General features: G+C 34.5%; 1 protein-coding gene across 7 annotated transcripts in view; it reads left to right on the top strand.

Annotated features, from left to right (window-relative positions):
* LOC149529463 (protein RAE1-like) overlaps window positions 1-20,811 on the top strand; it is a 283,668-nt gene that overhangs the window by 153,006 nt on the left and 109,851 nt on the right. For all 7 annotated transcript variants that reach the window (XM_089809683.1, XM_089809682.1, XM_089809686.1 and 4 more), the window contains exon 9: window positions 11,413-11,490. In XM_089809683.1, coding sequence (XP_089665809.1) covers window positions 11,413-11,490 — 78 coding nt within the window. The remainder of the gene's footprint in view (window positions 1-11,412; window positions 11,491-20,811) is intronic.

Below are 20,811 nucleotides of genomic sequence, written 5' to 3'. Positions count from 1 at the left end.
AATCCTTGTTCCGTGCATGATTGTTCTTTCCTGTTTTACCATTCAGTGCTCTTTGTTACCTCTATGATTGTTCAGTTGTATATTTGTCTGTGTATCTCCCCCTTAAAACTCCGTTTTGAACCTATCTTTATATCTTCCTTCTATCAAAGGACATGTCTTCTCATATAATCATAAATTTAATTGTAATTATCTCTTCTTTTAGAATTCGCATGTCCCCAAACATGCATTAATTTTGATCTTTAAATGTTTCTATGTATTGATTTTAAACACGTTCTTATTATAATTATGTTCTATTTTTATTTATTCACATATCTATATTCTAAATATATTTACTTTGTTAATAAACTATATTAGACTAAATGTTTATTTATTTATCTATAATATTATATTATATTGTTTAGTATATAAATTAATATTGTTAATTGAATAATAAATTATATTAATTTTTAATTAATTTAATTATTACTTTATCTTAAATTATGTTGGAGGAAAATAGGGAACATGACAAATTACATTATAATATTACCAAATTATCAAAGTTTGTTTGCTTATGTTTGAACTGTGATATTTTTCCTTAATTATTGTCAACACTTTGATGTCTATAGTCCTAACATAGGTGTTGCATGTGTTACATAAAAATGAAAAAATATGAACATACTTTATGCATCATCTTAATCTCATTCCTTTTCTGCTATGATTTTTTAATTTTGATTCAGTAGCGTCCTCTTTTGGAGTTACCTTAGGCTTAAATACTAACACAGGGCTATCTCTTGGGTTAAAAACCTGTTTTTGTGCATGGTCTTGTCTACTGCAGTGTGAAGTACCAAGCCTGTTGGATTCAATCTTTTAAATTTTTAATCAAATCAATCTGTAAACACTTTGTCATGTTTCCAAGGAATTTCTTCCTAGGCTTTCACTTTAGAGTCCATTTGTATTTTACCACTTGAGCTCATCCAATAAGAGTTTTATAATTAAATATTATATATAGGCATAATTATTCTGTTGCTGCCTTTCAGCATTCGGAATCAGTCAAGATGGGCTATTTTGAATCTGTTGAGAGTGTTGACTTGGTGATCAACACCTCCTTGGAGACTTGGTCCGTGGATCTGGGTAAGTCTCAGCATTTGTATTGGGCATCAATAGTTTGAGCTTTCGGTGCAACAACAAATGCTACCTGCAATTGGTATCAGAGTCGGCTCCTTCTATAAAGGCTAACCACTTGAAGGTAGATCTATTGAGCACACATAGGAAAAGGAAAGGGAATAAAAAAAAAGGAAATACAAAGAAGAGAATAAATAGTAATGCACCAACTTCTAGAGTTGAAGTGATGGAAAATGAATTCTTTGAAAAAGGAGATGACTCTATATATAGTGATGATTGCATCGACATTATAGAATCAAATACTTGTAGGAATATAGAAGCTAACATATGTGATGAGATGGCACTTGGAATACACATGACAATAGAAAATGATATCGTGAATGATGGAAAATAAATAATTGAAGAAGATACAAAAGAAGTTCTAGATGATGGAAAACTCAAAGAAGGATCTACTACATATACAAAAGATGAAGAACAGGCCTACGATGAGGAAGAGGATGTTGATATCATAGAATAACTTTGTTATGCTTACAAAGAAAATGGAAAGCTTAAGAAGAAGAATGCAAAACTGAGATCTCAAGTTCAAAATTTGTATGAATACCAAAATGAATCAAACAAGGTATTTCAAAATTTGAAAGAACAATTAGAAGAAGCCAAATGAGTTTAGGATGAAATGATGAGCAATTTAAATGCTAAAGAAGAAGACTATGCCAAATTAGAGGTGGAAGTCACCATGTTGAAAAGTGATTTAGAGAAAATCACTGCCAAATTGAATACCAGTATTAAATTTGAAAAGAGCTCTGAAATTTTGACAAATATAATTTATAGTCAAAGACCATCCGTGAGAAAGACAGGAGTAGGATATGAAGGAAAGGATAACAAATAAGATCATCCATTTAAAATCTTTGTTAAAGAAGGTTGTTTTACAAAAGATACATCCACGAAATTCAAAGGAGTTGAACTTAAAAAGGATTATGGAAAGGACGGTTATAAACCTAGCTTTTATGGATATTGTTGTAAAGTTTCTGCAAATTCTTTGGACTGAATATAGACTGGATTCTATCTTCTTTATCTCCTTATAGCTTGCTGTGAATAACTTCAGATTATTGCCTTCAATTGGATTAGAAATGTAAATCAGAATTCTGTCTTTTACTTCTGCAATTCATATGAGGGCAATAATGACTAAGAAGCAGACTTGTATTTGTTCTTGTGTGCTCTTAGACATCATTTTTACCCTCTATAAGTATAGGAGTCAAGGGACATGTCCTTAGAAAGGACATGTCTCTTCCAAAATCATTGGCCTAACCTCTAGAAGTCAGTGATTTTCTAAGGATAATTAAATATTAATTACAAACACAAACAATGTTGTTAGATTAGTATTAATACAAACTCCTAAGGATAGATGCCGATCTTGCAAAGGGAATAGTGCAAAGACTTGGTCCTTTTCTTATCATGCTATACTAGATCTGATCGATCTATTTCAAATCAATATGCTTAACAAGTTACAGATTTAACACTCCCTCTTAACTTGATAATCATAGTGAGAGATATCATATCTAGCAACATCAATAAAGATGATCAAGCAAGAATTGATACTCTCTATGTGAATCTCCTTAGCATGTGGTATCATAGAACACATGATACAATGTCATATTACTAAGCCTGTAGTATGACAAATCACTACTACTAGTGATAACAGTATTGCAAAGAATACAATGTACAAATCTGAAGAGTAATTTAATTTCTTCATTTATTCAAGTTGTGACTCATAGATACTGGTATTTCTGTATCACAACATGATCCTGAGTTTAATATCTACAAGAATACAGGATAAACCCAGAGAATAATAAAATTCTTCCTTTATCCAAATTGTGACTTATTAACATAGCAATGTCAATATCACAATATAATCTTGAACTCATCTAGATCTTACAGTAGAACTTTATTGTTTAGCACATTATCTAAGAGATTGTAATCTCTCATAAAGTCTTTTATACAAGTGTTCATTATCTTAGAGATTGTCACTTGTTAAATAATGAATACAAATGGTGGAGTCCATAACAGTCAATAGCCTGACAAATAAAATTATTTTATTAATAATTTAAAGAATACAAATGGATTACAATTCAACCCTACCAAGTCTTCTCCTGAAGTGGTCTATCTTTACTCTAGATAGAGGTTTGGTGAGTATGGCTGCTATCTGATTTGCAGTGCAAATGTATTCTAATTTTACAGAATTCCTGTGTACCATATCTCTTACATAATGGTAAGGAATTTCAATAGGCTTGGATCTGTCATGAAAAATTGGATTCACCGAAAGCTTGATGGAACTCTGATTATCACAATGAATAACCGTAGGATTCATGGCTAGCCCAAATAATCCCACAAGTAACTTCCTTAGCCAAACTACTTCTCGAGAGCCCATTGCTGCTGCAATGTATTTGGCTTCTGTGAAGCTTTGAGCTACTGAAGAATGCTTTTTGCATATCCAAGATATCATTGCTGATCCTAAATTGAAACAAAATCCTGAAGTAGTATTCCTGTCTTTAACACTTCCACTCCAATCTGAGTCAGTTAATCCATGTAAATCTAAGCCAACCTTCTGGTATTTGAGTCCAAAATTGAAAGTGCCTTATAAGTATCTCATAATGTGTTTAACTGCAACTAGGTGAATCTCCTCTTCCACCCCAATCTGAGTCAGTTAATCCATGTAAATCTAAGCCAATCTTCTGGTATTTGAGTCCAAAATTGAAAGTGCCTTATAAGTATCTCATAATGTGTTTAATTGCAACTAGGTGAATCTCCTTTGGCTCACACATAAATTGGCTTAAGGCATTAACAACATAGAAAATATCCGGTCTTGTATTTACTAAGTACATAAGGGAGCCAATCATCTGTTTGTAGAGAGTAGAATCTATGGAAGGTGATTGTGTTGCTGCTTCTTTAAGTTTATGTAGATTAGTCTCCATTGGAGAAGACATAGACTTACAATTTTACATTCCAAATCTCTTCAAAATGTCTGATGTATACTTCCCTTGATTAAGTATGATACTGTCAGAATTCTGCCGTACTTCCAGTCCTAGGAAGTAATGGAGTCCCAAGTTTTTCATCTCGAATTCTCTAGTTAGATTTTTCTTGCATTGATCTACAAGATGATCATCACTTGTTATTAGTAAATCATCAACATACAATATCAGAATTACCATATCATCTTTATCTCTTTTATAATATAAATTTGGATCAGCTTTGTTCTTGGAGAATCCTAAGCCGGTGAGATATTTATCAATTCTTTCATACTAGGCCCTTGTAGCCTATTTAAGCCCATAGAGAGCTTTCTTGAGCCTGTAAACAAAAACGTTAGAATCATGAGTTTCAAATCCTTTAGGTTGCTCCAGATATACTTCTTCTGTAATCTTTCCATTTAGGAATGTTGTTTTTACATCCATCTGATGTACTTTCCATCCCTTCGATGCTGCAATTTCTAGGACTGCTCTTACGAAGGTAATCTGTTAACAGGAGCAAAGGTTTTTTCATAATCAATCCCTTCTTTCTGAGAAAATCCTCTAGCTACAAATCTAGCTTTATACTTCTCAATGCTACCATCAACAACATGACAACAGATTTTCCTTTAGGTCTCGGAACAATTTCCCAAACATCATTCTTCATAATAGATTGGTATTCTTCTGTCATAGCTTCATTCCAGGTTGTATGTGTAATAGCATCTGAAGGATTGGTTGGTTCTGTTTTGGACAGATCATTCATGTTTGCTTTATAACTAGAAAACCTTTTAGGTCTTTTGCTTTCTCTGACTGTTCTAGAAGGTGCAACAAAGTCTTGTGCTTCCTCTACTATTTTAATGGGCAAAAGTGGTCTTTTTTTTGAACTTTGAGTTTCTTCAAGATTTAGATTTTGAATTTCGTCTTTAATTTCTTCTAAGTTCTCCCTCTGAGACTCAAACTCACTATTTCTTTCAGAAATAAGCAAGGGAGAAGGTTCTTCAGAATTTAGTGCTTTTTCTAATGCTAGATTTTCTTCAAAAATTACATCCCTACTAAGTTCAATACTTTTCTGTCCAGGTATGAAAATCCTATATGCCTTAGATGTTTCATTATACCCTACAAAAATACCTTTCTTCCCAGAAGGTTCTAGTTTAGTTTTTTTTTCTTTTGGAACATGGATATATACGGGACGCCCAAAAATTCTAAGATGACTTATATTAGATTTGACCTTATTAAATACTTCTTCAGGAGTTTTATCTCTAAGGTAAGAATGGGAGCTTTTGTTTTGAATATAGAGGGCAGTACAAGAGGCTTCTGCCCAAAGATAATATTCTAGATTTTGATCAAATATCATAGCTTTAGTAGCTTCTAATCCCTCTTAATCTCTGATACTTTACAAAACCTTTTAAACAAATCTGAGGTGTATTCCCCTCTGTTACCAGTTCTAAGAGTTTTAATTTTATGTCCTGATAAGTTCTCAGTTAATGTTTTGAATTCTTTAAGTCTCTTTAGGATTTCTTTTGATTCTTTACATTTTAAGAAGTAAATCCATGTTTTCCTAGAGAAGTTATCTATGAACAAAATATAATACCAAAATCCTCCAAGAGAAGGAACAGACATAGGTCCACATAGATTTGAATGAATTAATTCCAAAACATTATTTTTTTTCTAGTGCTATCATTAAATGGACTTCTGGTGTTCTTACCCAGTGCGCACCCTTTGTATATGCTTGAGTGGTCTTGATTGAGTTTAGGTAAACCGGTAATCATCTTCTCCATAGTTGATAAGGTTTTGAAGTTTAGATGCCCTAATCTTCTGTGCCAAATCTTATTTATGTCTTCAGCTTCATGAATTAAGGTTTGAATAGGTTGACTAGATTCTGAATTCAATTCATACAAATATCCTCTTCTTTGACCAATCAACTTTGCTTTCTTGATTGAGGAGTTCTTTGCCCAAGTTATTACTTTGTCATCCACAAATGCAACATTATGCCCATCATCTTCAAGTGTTGTAATTGAGAATTAATTCCTAGTACGTAGAGTACACCTTTGAGAAGAAGAGAATTTCTAGATTTTAGTTTCAAGGTACAATTTCCAATTCCTTCAATGGAATGTGTTGAATTATCACCAATGGTAACTTCGCCATTGTCCTTTTTTTGAAATAGAGTCTAGTGCTTCTTTGTATCCTATTATATGTCGAGAAGATCCACTATCAATTACCCATGATTTATTTGAAATGTCATTTGATAGTGATGAGTACAATACACGATTCTCAGGATCATAGGTATCTTCTTCCTTAGTAACATTTGTACAGTTTGCTGCTTGTTTAGAATTCTCAGAACAATTAGATTTGTAGTGTCCAAACTTTTCGCATGTGAAACACTTTATTTTGGATAAATCTTTCTTGAGTTTTCCATTCTTTTGATTACCTTTTTTCTTTTTGAAATGCTTCTTCTTGCCCTTATAGGAGTTTGTATCAAGAACATGAAGTTATTCATCTTCTGTGTTTAGTTTTCCTCCTTTCTTTAATTTTCTGGATTCTTCTTGAAGAGAATCCCCCTTAAGTCTGTTGAAGTCAGGGAGTTTATCTCTGGCACTTATTCCTTGTGCAAAAGTTTCCCATGAATTTGGCAATCCATGTATAGCCATCAATATTAGTTTCGTCTCACTAATAATGGTTCCTATACTTGAAGTTCATCTCTAATGCTGGCAACCCTTAGGAAATAAGAATTCATTGATTCTCCTTTCTTTATTTGAATATGATTTAGTTGCCTTTTCAATGCGAGAACCATAGTTGCATTATTGACCTCATATGAATTTAGTAATGCATTCATCATATCAAATGTTGTCTGATGTTTAGTTAGCATAGGTACAATGTCATTCTTTACTCCATCTAATATGATCTGAATTGCTTTCCTATTTCTTTTGCTTCAGATGGATTTATGAGGTTCAATTGGTGGTTGTTTGGATGCTTTATCAACAAATTGTTTTACATCTTTCTCTTTAAGAATCATCTTGATTCTGAATTTCCAGGCATCAAAGTGTTTTTTCCCATCAAACCTATCGTCGGGTCTGATTGTAATGCCATTGAAGATAGGAGATAGTTGTAGAGCCTAGGTTCGACTACCAGAGCTCTGATACCATGTAAAGTTTCTGCAAATTCTTTGGACTGAATATAGACTAGATTCTATCTTCTTTATCTCCTCATAGCTTGCTGTGAATAACTTCGGATTATTGCCTTCAATTGGATTAGAAATGTGAATTAGAATTCTGTCTTTTACTTTTGCAATTCATATGAGGGCAATAATGACTAAGAAGCAGACTTGTATTTGTTTTTGTGTGCTCTTAGACTTCATCCTTACCCTCTATAAGTATAGGAGTCAAAGGACATGTCCTTAGAAAGGACATGTCTCTTCCAAAGTCATTTGCCTAAACCTCTAGAAGTCGGTGACTTTCTAAGGATAATTAAATATTAATTACAAACACAAACAATGTTGTTAGATTATTATTAATACAAACTCCTAAGGATAGATGCCGATCTTGCAAAGGGAATAATGCAAAGACTTGGTCCTTTACTTATCATGCTATATCAGATCTGATCGATCTGTTATCAGATCGGTATGCTTAACAAGTTACAGATTTAACAATTGTTACTCATGCACTTATTTTGGTCATAGAGGGAGAGAATGAAAAGCATGATATAGAAATTTCCATGGATGGAAAAGAAGAAGCAATGATGGGCACCTAGCACAACACTGCAGATACGGATTCATGGAATCACATGAAGAATACAAGACAAATTATACAAAGAACAAGAAAAATGACCTATGTTCATATGGAAGAGGAAACTTGGCATACACAAAGAAAATAATGAAACCTCATTGACTTCATGGCAAGATAATTACAAGGGGAGAACTCTAAAAGTATGGAGAAAGAAGATAGCCAATGGACGAAATGAAACCAATGCAAGTGCAACTTGCATTTCATATACCTCCTAGCTTGTAAGGAAAAGCATAATCTCAGGGGGAGATACATTTGAGATTATTCATAAGACCCTTGGAGATAAGAGGGAGATGATCAAGACAAAGGCTAAGAGGACTGAAAGCTGATTGCATTGATGTCAAAGATTGGAAGAGGAACATTCAAAGAGGTAGGATGTATTAATGGCAACACTAGAGAATACGGGAGCATTGGCAAATTCTTCTCAGGGGAAGTACGAGATAACTTTCACACGGGGAGCATTTGATGATTAGTTTTTAGTTATCCCTTTGCCATTGATGTCAAAGGGGGAGAGATTGAAAGGATGAGATTTAGAAGATTTGTGATTGCCATCAATGACAAAGGGGGAGATTGATGGAAATATTGCCATTGATGTCAAAGGCATTAAAGAGATAGTTAAATATTGTCGTTGATGTCAATATTGAAGTGATGATACAAATACAAATGTTTATAAGGAAGACATATGCTATGGAATGAAAAGCCATAGTGATCATGATTTACACAACTTAGAGACATGAATGAAAGTCACAAGAGTCACCCGACAATTTGGAAGGTTGAAGTTTTATGCCATATGGTATCAAACTTAGATAAGAGAGTTTGAACATATACACATGCAGCATCATTATTGAATAAACAGAACAGCAACATTTATATATTTGATGTGTTTTAAGCATAGTTCCAAGAATCACGGCGATTCATGCGATTCACGCGATTCGGCGATTCGATTCAAGCCAAACGATTTTTTGTGAATCGGTGAATCGAATCAGCGATAAAGGGTTTATGAAATAAGTTACTCACTAAATTTCAAGGGTTTTTTTAATTTTCCGATTCATGGCCGATTCGATTCCGATTCATGGCCGATTCACGATTTGATTCGGCCTTGCCGATTCCGATCCGATTCCGATTCTTGTTACTTTGGTTTTAAGACAAAACATAAAAGGAATGTTGCAATCTGTAAAGAAGTCGAACCAGTATTAAAGAGATAGAGGAAAGCAATATATGATGGCATATGCAAGAAGATTATAACGGACAACAATGAACGTTTGAATGTGTGCCAAATCACTCAGAGTTGGGAGCAGCTTGAATCTCAAACAAAATAATTAATGTATTACAAGCAGTCATCGGAAGTCCTCATGAGTCCAGAAATGCATGACAAAGCATTTGTGTGATATGCATTAAGAAGAGTATGGTTGTCCTAACATGAAGAAAATACCACACATATTCAGCAGCAAACTAATACGCATCTGCAATATGCACTCTGGTATCTCAAAGAATATACAGTGGTGTCACCTGTTCTATGAATACAGAGATAAGATGGAGGTCTGTAGATAAAGTAATTACAAGATTATATGCCTTTACGATTTCACCAAATCGAAGGTTAACAAATTGAAATACTTCCCATCGGTTTTGTAAAAGAAATTCATATTCTATCCACCATGTCAGCAATGAATCAGAGATTGTGCTAAAGTGATGCAGAAGGTAAAATATTTTTGGAAGGTTTGATAACGTAAGAGCATGATAAATACGGACATGTTACAGTTTAGAGAAACATCAATGAAGGCAGTGAGTTGGAGTATGATGCAGTGACATATACAGATAAAGGAATATCGATACCACCAAACAGTGAACAAGGATGATTCACATATGATGGTACCAGGATGGACATAAAAGTATTTATGTACTCCACTCACGATGCGATAATAAAAATAAAATACCAAGGATGGATGGATATGTTGTAGCGAAGAAGGGTATCAGTGGCAATTTGGAGAAAGCCTATAATCATACCCAGAAAGCCATATATGTCAGCAGTCAAAGAAATTAATAGTACAAACTGTAGCATTAAACAAGTCAGATTACCATATTTGTCATTTTGTGGAAGCTACGATACAAGGACAAGTAATTACAAAGCAATTATCTAATTTAGAGCAATATTCAGATGAAGAGTCACGATGGAGTGACTTATGAAGGCTGCGAACACACAGAGGAAGCATGCTATATTGTTTGGAATGAACAAGATCATGGTATTATTCATCTGCCAAATCAGCGATAACAGCTTGAATACAAAGATGAGTACGTTGAATATTCAAAGGGTTTGATCTATATATGTAGCAGCGAGTTGAAATATGTATGCCGAGATTATAAAAGTTGAACATATTTCAAAAACAAAAGGGGGAAGAAAATGTTTACGGAAACAACACTATTGAGACCAAATGCCTATCAATAAAGTTTGGTACTGAAATAAAGTGCAATGAGAATATGAGTTTCAGATATTATATCAAATCAAGAGTATTGATCAAAAAATAATAATTAAACATTAGTTGCTAAAATCAAAGTATTGATCAAAGAAAAATAATTAAGAGTTTTGTTTAAGAAGAGAACAAATATTCTGAACAGGTGTGATTTGTTTAAGAACAATATAATATAACTTTTTATTCTAAAAGGCACAACCTTAGAATTAAAAGATATATAATGAAAAGAAAATGTGTAAAAAGATATAGATGAAAGAGTATAAGAGCAGAGTTGTGGAGAATATTGCAGAGGATACAAAGAGGATAGGTGAAGTAAAAAAATAGAATATATCTATATTCAGATTTATTTCTGACATATATGTGTATTTATATTATGAGTTAGATTTATAAAAGATGAATTGAATAGGGAAGATTGGTGCTCCCTCAAGGAGAATATAAAGAAGAATATTTTACAGGGATGAGTGTGGATTTAAAACAGATAAAAATATTAAATTGAAGAAAAGAGTTTCTGAAATAAATGTATCCATCATCAGTTGAGTAGAGCAACATTGTCATGGTGGAAAAGAAGTTTGCGTGCAATGGGTTGGTGCTCACGAAGACAGCAGCGGGGGTTGGTGCTTCCCATAGGCCGGTGCTTGGAAGTGTGGGAGTTGGAGCTTCCAGTGAGTCGGTGTTCATGAACATAGGAGTTGGAGCCTCTAGTAGGCCCTAGCTTACAAAACATTGTAACGTAACAGATTATATAAGAAAGCATTTATTTGCCATGGTTTTCTCCCGCATTGGGTTTCGACGTAAATATTGTGTTATTGTGTTCATGTGCATAATTGTTGATTCCAACATTTAAGGTTATTAAAGCACTGCTTGGATATAAGCTTTAAATTGACAAAGTTTTTATTATACTTATTCCCCCCCATCCCCTCTTAGTATAATCATGCACTCTTTAGAATCTGTATTATTTGTTGGTTGGCCAAAAAAATATCTCCTGCAGTTCTTTCGCAAGATGTCTTGTACTGTACTAATGGTAGCTTTATAAATTTTGATATATTGTTTTCTTGGTAAGTGCAGATTCATCAAACATTTGCAACAGCAGGATCTGATGGAGCCTACAATTTCTGGGATAAGGACAGTAAACAAAGGCTAAAGGTTAAATCATCTGTTATCCTTAACTTGGTTATGACTGGAAAAGGCTCACATTGATTTACATTTGCAAAATAAAATTATTTCTATTCCACTCAAAAGCAATGTTTACATAAAATCTGTGCTGGCTCTCAAATCCCTGTCCTTGTTTCCATCCTCAATGTTGTTTCGAGTTTTGCAGGATAGCAGGGCACATCTCTTGGCCGTAACACCTTTTTTCCAAAATTCGGAAATGTTTCAGAAATGTGTAGCAAAACAGGCAACACTTTGAGATGTTTGGCCATCCTTAAGGCAGCCAGAGACATCTGAAACACCCCTTGACCGTCCTGGCAATGGTCAGATGTCTCTGAGGAAAAGACAATTTTCTATAATATTTTATTTTGTTCATGGTAAAAGAAAAAAAGTTACTCTTTTAAAATGCCTTAATGAATCTGAAGAGCTTTTATAACTGTTTTTGTGTTTTGAAATTTCTTTATGATATTAAAATAATATTATCAAACTGTTATATAACATATATCATTAGCTATGAATCTGAATCATGATATATTTATTGCATTTAGCTACTGTCACTTCTGTCAATGGTGTCATGATATTATTGCCTTTGTACTGCTGTCACGATATAGAAGAACCATGGAGTTTTTTGTTGTTATTTTAATTTTTTATAATATAGGTGCCAGGTACAGATGATATGTGAGATATAGGAGAGTTGAGATTAATTAAACATGCATATTGCTTTACTTGTGACAAAAATACTAGAGAGTATTTTATAAATGATAATAATTTTTGCTTTAGATCCATTGAAATCTTAGCACGAGCAATTCATTGAAGAGTGCATATAAAGTGTAAAATCCAATTTCGTAGTCCTCTTTTCTAAAATAATAATCTTTTCAATTGCAACATATTCTATAAGAAATGAACAAAGGAAAATCACACCTTTAGCCAACAAAATCACATGTGAAGCACATATTATGTTTAAGTTTAGATCACACACCTTGTATTGCATTGTCTAGAACACAAAAGTTAAGCACAAAGCATATGTTTAGCATATGCCTTCATATAATCTCTAAATTGCTGGTCCTGGTTTGGATTCAATTTCGGGATTGTGGGTCTGATCAATTTTTTTTAAGGATGGGTTTGGGTTTGTTCATGCAAAAACATCTTAAAATAAAATTAAAAAATATGTAAATTTTAATTATATATATATATATATATATATATATATTAAAGGTGCATTAATGTAAATTGCATGAGAATAGGAATGCAACAAAAGCATTTATAGGGATCAAAGTGGAACTTGAGCCATTAGATAGAGGCTTTAAGTTGTGCAAGGAAAAACGTATAGGAAAACTTTAAATAGAGGGAGATCCTTAGCATCAATGCAGTGGTTGAAAAGAAGATTTCAAATTGGAAGCTGGACCAAGGAGTAATAAAAGATCACAAAATCATTGAACAATCTACAAGACTACCAAATAACATATATCTATAGAGAGGCCAACAAGGCCACAAATTTCATAGCTAATTTGGGAATCGATATGGCTGACAAAGATGCTATAAGGGATACTCCTTAATGAATGGCTAGAGCTGTTCTAGATAATTAAGGAGGGTGGGAAAAGATGAACACGTAGAGAATGAATGGGAGTAGGGTAAAGTTTTGGCAGAGAAGTACCATGTGGAGAAGGGGAATTAGTACCTTTGAAAGTGGGAGATAAGAAATTTGATGAAAACAAGTTACAAGGAGTTGAAAACCATATATTTAACCCATGCATAAAACAGAGTTAGCAGAAGTATCAGGTGATGGTCTGACTTGAACTAAAAATTCAAAGCATTAAGGAATAATCAGGTTGGAAATAGCAATTTCTAATTATTACCACGGCCATGAACACGACTATAAGAATATAAGTTGGGGGTATTAAGCGTTGACTAGGTCGTCAACACCTCCTTGGGGACTTGTGACATGGCTTAACCACATCGTGTGTGTTGGGTTAAATCTACTGTGACGCCGGCATGGGTGTATGTATCGAGTGGGAAAAAAAGGCCTCAATTTCAGAACGGTGGGGGTATGGTGATTTTTTTTTCTTTTGGGGGGGGGGGTGGGTGGTGTGCATACTATACATATATAACTTGGAATGGTAATTACGAAAGGATGTTTCAATATAAGTTATAACTAACCAATTATAGTAACTTGAACATAGAAAATTGCAACACAAACAAAAACCATTGAACATTGAACATTCAACGCAGTAACATTTAAATATACTAAGTTACTAACATAAACATACATAGTAACACATGAATCATATGAATCATGTTCTAAACTTCTATCAAAGGTTCAAAATTCATTGATCAAATATGAATTATGATATGTCATAAAGATGATCATGATTACAATGAGCAGAGTAGCATGATATGATATAAATTTATAATGAATCATAATCAATATCAAAATGAGTACAAAATGTCAAAATCTGAGATCATGTCAAAATGTAAGAATGGGAGGCCTCGAATCATCCCCCAAGCCAAAGCCCTCATCATTAGAACTACTGGGCTCAGAATCCTCATGGTCAAGGTCTTTGAAAGGAACACCAACTAGCCCTACATTGGCTTCTGCTGCAATCTTGTCCTCATTGATCTCAGTGGGATCCTTTGGCTCTACATCCCATCATGCTCTTGGAGTCTCTTTTCTACCCACCTGTCTTGTGATCTACAATACGCAAGACACTATATGCAGAAACTAGCTTCTCTGCTCTTTGAGAGGTAGGTCTGTTCCCCTTAACAGAGTGAATGAAGCTATAAGTAGACTAGTTTCTCTCTACGACTAAGGAACTAGAAACTTGAGGTAGCAAACAAAATGGTCTGTGTGTGAACATCAGAAAACTAAAACTCTACATTTTACAAAATAATAAATATTAAGATTTTAAAATTTAAAAACTTGAATATGTTGTAAAGATGAGGAACTACAAAACCTGAGAAAGAAATTAGGTGGCTAGTGTGGTAATCTTTTCCCTCTGCGATCCATAACATTTCAACCACAATATTGGATGTTTTTGTACAATGGTTCTAATCTTTGTCAAATCTGAGTAGCCTGGAACATTATAAGTTGTAACATAATGTCATGTCTCATAAACATACCCAATAGTAAAACTAAAGTTACCAATCTCTAGAAAGTAAATATTAAATATTTTATAATGAATACTAAATTAACAATTACATTTAAGACTGGCAAATTCTGTATACTCAGAGCGAATCTCACCAGCAGTTTCCGCATCAAACATCTTACTAATACACCGAAAGAACTTGACCTTCACTTCATCATCCTAAAGTGGTTTAACTCTATCAAGCCTAGGCATGTACCACTTAGGATTTAATGCGTTTTCTCTGTATATGATTTTCTTTGAGTATATGATATCTTCATCCCATTGGATGATATCTTCTCTCTATATTGAGTGCATGATATCTTCATCCCATTGGAAGTGTATATGATTTTCTCGAGTACCTCCTTCCATTTGCAACATCATATGTTGTCTCTTTAAGCCTATCCATTATCTTTCCTTCCTCTAACCATTGATACTTGAAAATTCTTTTGTTACATTCCTTCCATATTTGCCATCCAGCATCGAAGGGGCAGTTATCAATGTATGATTTTTTCGTGTTTAAGCAATCGTTTCAAAAAATCACATTCCTTACTGTATGCTAATCTAATGAAAATAATGTGCCAATTCCAACTCTCATTGAGTATGGGCATGTATACAGTAAGTGTTTTGTTGTTTCCTTTGCAATTATGCATAGAAGGCATACATTGGGACCGTTAATACCAAATTTCTGTATTCTGTCGCTTGTTTGTATTCTTTTGTGCAGTGCAATCCATAAGAAGGCTTCAGCTCTGGGAGCCAACGTTTTAATCCAACATAACATGGCCAACCACTCTTTTTCCCTGCTTTGCCTTCTCTGAACAAGATAACCTAGTTTTGCTTTATATTCCCCATTTGTAGCAACACACCAGATGTTTTTTTTCCACGCTATTGGATATGCAAATCCTTCTGGAGTCCAATATTACCTTTAGTATTGGTTTGACCCATTCTAGTGACCTGATTTGATCATCTAATTGTCATACATATCTACCTTTCCTTTCCCTGGCGTAGTTGCCCACAAACTCACTACTGCTGTTCTCTGCCTTGTCCATCATTTATCTTGAAGCATTTCTTGATAGCTATCTCCCCATTCAATGTGTCCCTCCAAAGCTTGGCTGATAAACCATTACCCACTTTCCAAGTTAGACGCTCAGTGATTATCTCTCTACTTTCTCATATGAATTTCCAAACTGCCGATAGGCTTGATGATGTAGCCATTGTTAATATACCACTTGTATCATTACTGTTTAAATATCTTTTGTCTCATTATTGTGCACCATGTCTTGTCTGGATTTTAAAACATATTTTCTGTTATAACTTTGCTCCTAGAGCCAAGTTCTGTAATTCCATATGCCTTAAGCCTGGTCCACCTTCCTCTATTGACAAGCAGGCTATGATGAGCCATACTGGCATGACCTTACTTGCTGATTTGGACTCAAGGAATATTGTCAAACACTTTACATACAATCTTTGGTCTTGCTGGATGAGCATTCAGTCTGATTGTTCTTGCTTGGACTGATATCAAATATGCTTTGAATGCTTGCAAATGATTATTGATATCTAAGCAGTTAACTAATATGCAAAAGCAATTCATTTATATTTTCAGATGCGTATATAGAACCTACACATGAAAATGTGCACCTAGAACAGCTTGACAATATTACAAACACTTGGCATGCAGCTTTTAAGAGCTGCAAAAGATTTAATTTTATATAAGAAATATATACAAGTTCGTTTATGCCCAAACATACCTGGAAAGACAAGCTGCTATTTCTTTTATAGAAATCTGGAAATGCACATTTGTCCTAGAATATGACAGCTGAAAGTGATCGATCAGTTTATTCACTAATTCCTCCACCATGAAATCAATTAAATCCATATGCCATTGCAGCCATCTGTTGTGGTGATAACAAAGCAACCAAATGCTAGGTGATTTGGCCTGGATAGCTAACCCCAAAGATACAACTGCTTATGTGAGTCTCGGGATTAGTACATGTGGCAACCTCAAATATATTAAAATCAGACTTCAATAATGCTGCAAATTGCAGCTACTTGTCTGACATCTCTAGAACTGCAATCACCTCTTCTTTTGAATCTCAAAGTCTATGGAAACTCTTTGATTCTTCACCCAATTAAGACAACTTGGACCTGTCTCTAAAGCCAACAGCCAACCAGTAATTCAATTGATATTTCCTAGTCTCAAAATTGCACAAATGCTAGAAAATTAATGTTCTCCAATGCTGGAATTTACAAAGGTTCTAGGTTTCATGGCTCAAAGTCCAAGAACTTTCAATAACAAAAGCTAATTGTCAATAGCATAATCCTTTTGATTTCCTTCCTTAGGCTTCTGTATTTCCTCCATATGGTTTGACCATGAAGCTTCCATGATAGGTCACTTTACTGACTTCTAAAATGGTTTTGACTTAACTTTATAAATAATCCTTAATTTGAGCAGGATTTAATACTTATTAATGATGTCTCATGATCCTCATTTACTTCATGAATTTTATAATGGACTTTAATAATTGCTTTTGTGTTGACTATAGGTTATGTTGTGATAAAGGCCTACCTTTTAATTTAATTATAATAGCTCCTCAATAGCACTTTTAAAAACTTAAATAACAACTTTATAATATAATTATTAATAAATAACTTCATTAATGCCATTGTATTTTGAAAATCTCATTGATTACTCATCATCTCTTTGTCCCATCTAAACCTATAGGTCAACCACTACTTCCATTATGCAACCAACCGCCTTACTAAAAATATCAAGTGTCTACCTCTGTCAATTGTTGATTTACTATAGTTAGTAAATCCCTGAATACCTGATCAACAAAAATGCCATGGGTTACACTAGAACTAAGGCCAGTCCAAGTGCCTTCCCAAACATAGAAATGTTGGATGAATGACTTACCATAATATTAAGTGTACCAAAATGACCCAAAGGAGGAACAAACCATTTGATCTTCAGAAGGAAAAAACCTCCTGTTGTGCCAACTAGGACCTTCTACCCAACTGACTTAGCATTACAAGGACCATTGATAAGATAATGCAAACCACCAATCATGGTGAGTTAAAATGGGGACAATATAATCCTCCCTGAAATTGCTTGTCCCCAAGAAATCTCTAGAAAAAAGAACACACCAGTCCACTCAGATCCCAAGGGTAGAACTGTGTAATATCTCTATGATCACCAACTAGCTCTTGGTACATCATCTCCAATCTAATTGAGTGCACTTGCCAACCTAAATCGAATCTGGCTGTAGATGTCACAAACATCTCTTAGGGAAGCAACTTGGAAGGTTGACAAAGCTTGCTTGCCAAATCTGCCCAAAGTGAGTTGTCAACACATGCACAACTAAACCACGTGTCTAAAAGGGATCGTGTATAAGAAGATCAAAGGAAAAATTGTAGGCACTCCTTACTGTGTAGACTTCTTAAAACTACTCAGCTAGACTTTTTTGGAATTCTAATGCATTGGTAGGACTCCAAACATCATGAACGCTCATCTTAGGTGAGCGATCAGCATCAGCCTCAAAAAGTGGATTGTCATAAGACAATATTGCATCCATCTCAAACACAGAATTGTTCACAAAGTGAACCTTACCATTGTGCTGATCTAAATTGTAGACCTTTGAACTGTTGGAGTCATGAAATGTGACACACTCGTTAATCATATCATACTCATTTGACATAGGAGTACCCCAACCAAACATAGCCAACTCCTAACAAGAAACATCAAAATGGTTTATGGTTGTGGCAATCATGCAATCATTAACCTTAAGTTGCCCAACCAATTTATAAGGTCTTTGGAATTTATGACTCCCATGCAAGCTCTCTGAATCAAAATCTGCACTGTGATATGATGTTGTGTCTACATCACTCACCTCATAATCAAGAACAACATGTGTGCTGTCATTAGTGCACACATCAACACCCAAGGGGATGCTACTGAGCACCTCAATGGATGGCTTAATTGGTAAGTTAAAAGCTTCTGATATGACAATATCTTCACACTTTTGCCAAGGTAGCTGCATGTCCATCCAAAACTCCACCTTGACACCTATTACCAACCATTTTGTTTTCTGATTTACTTTCCAATGCTTGATTTGCAAAATCCCTTGTTGTGGCCTGCATCTGCATCACATAACTCATTTAACACCCAAATCATTAGTGTCAACACTGGTAAACTCCATCAACCATCTTTCACATGTGGAGTGGCTGCTATTTCATTATTAGTCTCAAAATTATGAATGCGTCATAAAAATCAAAACTGTTAATGTCCACTCCTTGCTCAGATTTCACCCTCCTACCACTAGACACCCTTTGCCTGTTACTATGCAAAATATTTTTTCTTGCAAATAGGCCACGAGCTATCCTGTGATATTGTTTCTTTACCGAACCAATTATACTGCATGGCCTTGGATGAAAGTCCATAAAATGATAGAAAGATAAACCTTTCATAACATATTGAGGAAGAGTGTTATATCCTCAAACATGCTAAGCACTTCATCCCTTTTGTCTACCACGTTTGAGCAACTTCAAGAGTGTTGATCACTCAAGTGTCATCCGTATGATCAATATAAATTTTATTTTTCCAGCCCCAATAGAATGACAGTAAACCACTCCAATACCACTGTGATAAGCCCTGCTGACTCAACCTTATCCCTTTCTAAAATGTGAGCTTACTTATTGATTTTGGACTCAAGGAGTATTGTCAAACACTTTGCATACAATGTTTAATCTTGCTGGGTGCGTGTTCCGTCTGTTTGTTCTTGCTTGGACTGATATCGGATATGCTTTGAATGCTTGCAAATGATTATTAAGATGTCTAAGCAGCTAACTAATATGCAGAAGCAATTTATTTTATATTTTCAGATGCAAATATAAGATTGACACATGAAAACATGGACTTACAGTAGTTTGACAATATTACAAACACTTGGCATGCAGCTTTTAAGAGCTGGAAAAGATTTAATTTCATGTCAGAAATATATGCAAGCTCTTTTATGCGTAAATATACCCAGAAAGACAAGCTGTTCTTTCTTTTATTGAAATCTGGAAATGCACGTTTGTCCTAGAATGTGACAGCCAGAAGTGATTGATTGGCTTAATCACTAATTTCTCCACCATGAAATTGATTAAATTCCCGCATCATTACAGCTGCCCGTAGTGGTGATAAGAAAGCAACCAAAGGCTTGGGGATTTGGCCTAGATATCTAACTCTAAAACTACAGCTGCTCATGCGAGGCTTGGGATTGGTATGACAGCCTCAAATATATTGAAAGCAGTCTTTAATGATGCTGTGAATTGGAGCTACTGGTCTGCCATTGCTAGAATTGCAATCACCACTTCTTTTGAAGCTCATATCCTCTGGCTTTTTATGCAGCTACAGGGATTTGAAGCTTTCCATTGTTTTGATCATTCTAGTTGGCAATTTGAAACAAGTCATAGTGTAGATTTGTATTACTGAAAGCACCACTTTGATAATCAATATGCACCCTGCTTGTGATAGCCATATGCTCATTTAGTTAGCTGACTTCTGTGCGACTTGATCAATCATTTCCTCTCTATCTATTTAGGGACGCTCCTAAAAATAGTGGTACATTGAGGTAATTGAGTGGAAGTATCCCACATTTAAAACCCAGACAGCAAGCTATACTGCTCTGTAATCGTTGATCTGTGTTGAAAATAAATATCTCTGATTTCTTTTTATTAATTTACTGCCCTAAACCTTGTCTTTATTGATCTAATGCTTCCTTGATCACTTTTGCTTCTTTTATTGAGGCTCCTCCAAATAATGCAGTGTTCATGGCATATTATGAAAGTGCGTTTAGTTCCATTTCACTGCAGATATTGATCCTTCTCCGAATATTCTCTTGTTTCAACCTGTGGATGTGCCTCCCATCTGATTTTTCCATTAACACAAGCAGGAATGGAAAGATAGGATCTCCCTGTCATAGTCCCTTCTTGCCTTTAAAAAAGCCAAACAAAGAGAGATAGAAAATCTTGGCATAGTAATGCATGATTTGACAATATGATCCATCTAGAATTGAGCCCAACTTTACTTCAAATTTGAAGCAGAGAATATTAACATACCTTGTCATATGTGTTTTGGATATCTAATTTTATTATTTGACATCATATCTTTGATTCTTTCTTTAGTGATTGAGTGTAATGTCTCTGAAACCAAAAT

Source organism: Cupressus sempervirens, chromosome 11, assembly GCF_028749045.1.
Source record: "Cupressus sempervirens isolate cs-2001-9-10 chromosome 11, ASM2874904v1, whole genome shotgun sequence".
Taxonomy (NCBI): Eukaryota; Viridiplantae; Streptophyta; class Pinopsida; order Cupressales; family Cupressaceae; genus Cupressus; species Cupressus sempervirens.
Note: the sequence above shows the minus strand (reverse complement) of the source record. Positions and strands in the feature narration are given on the sequence as shown.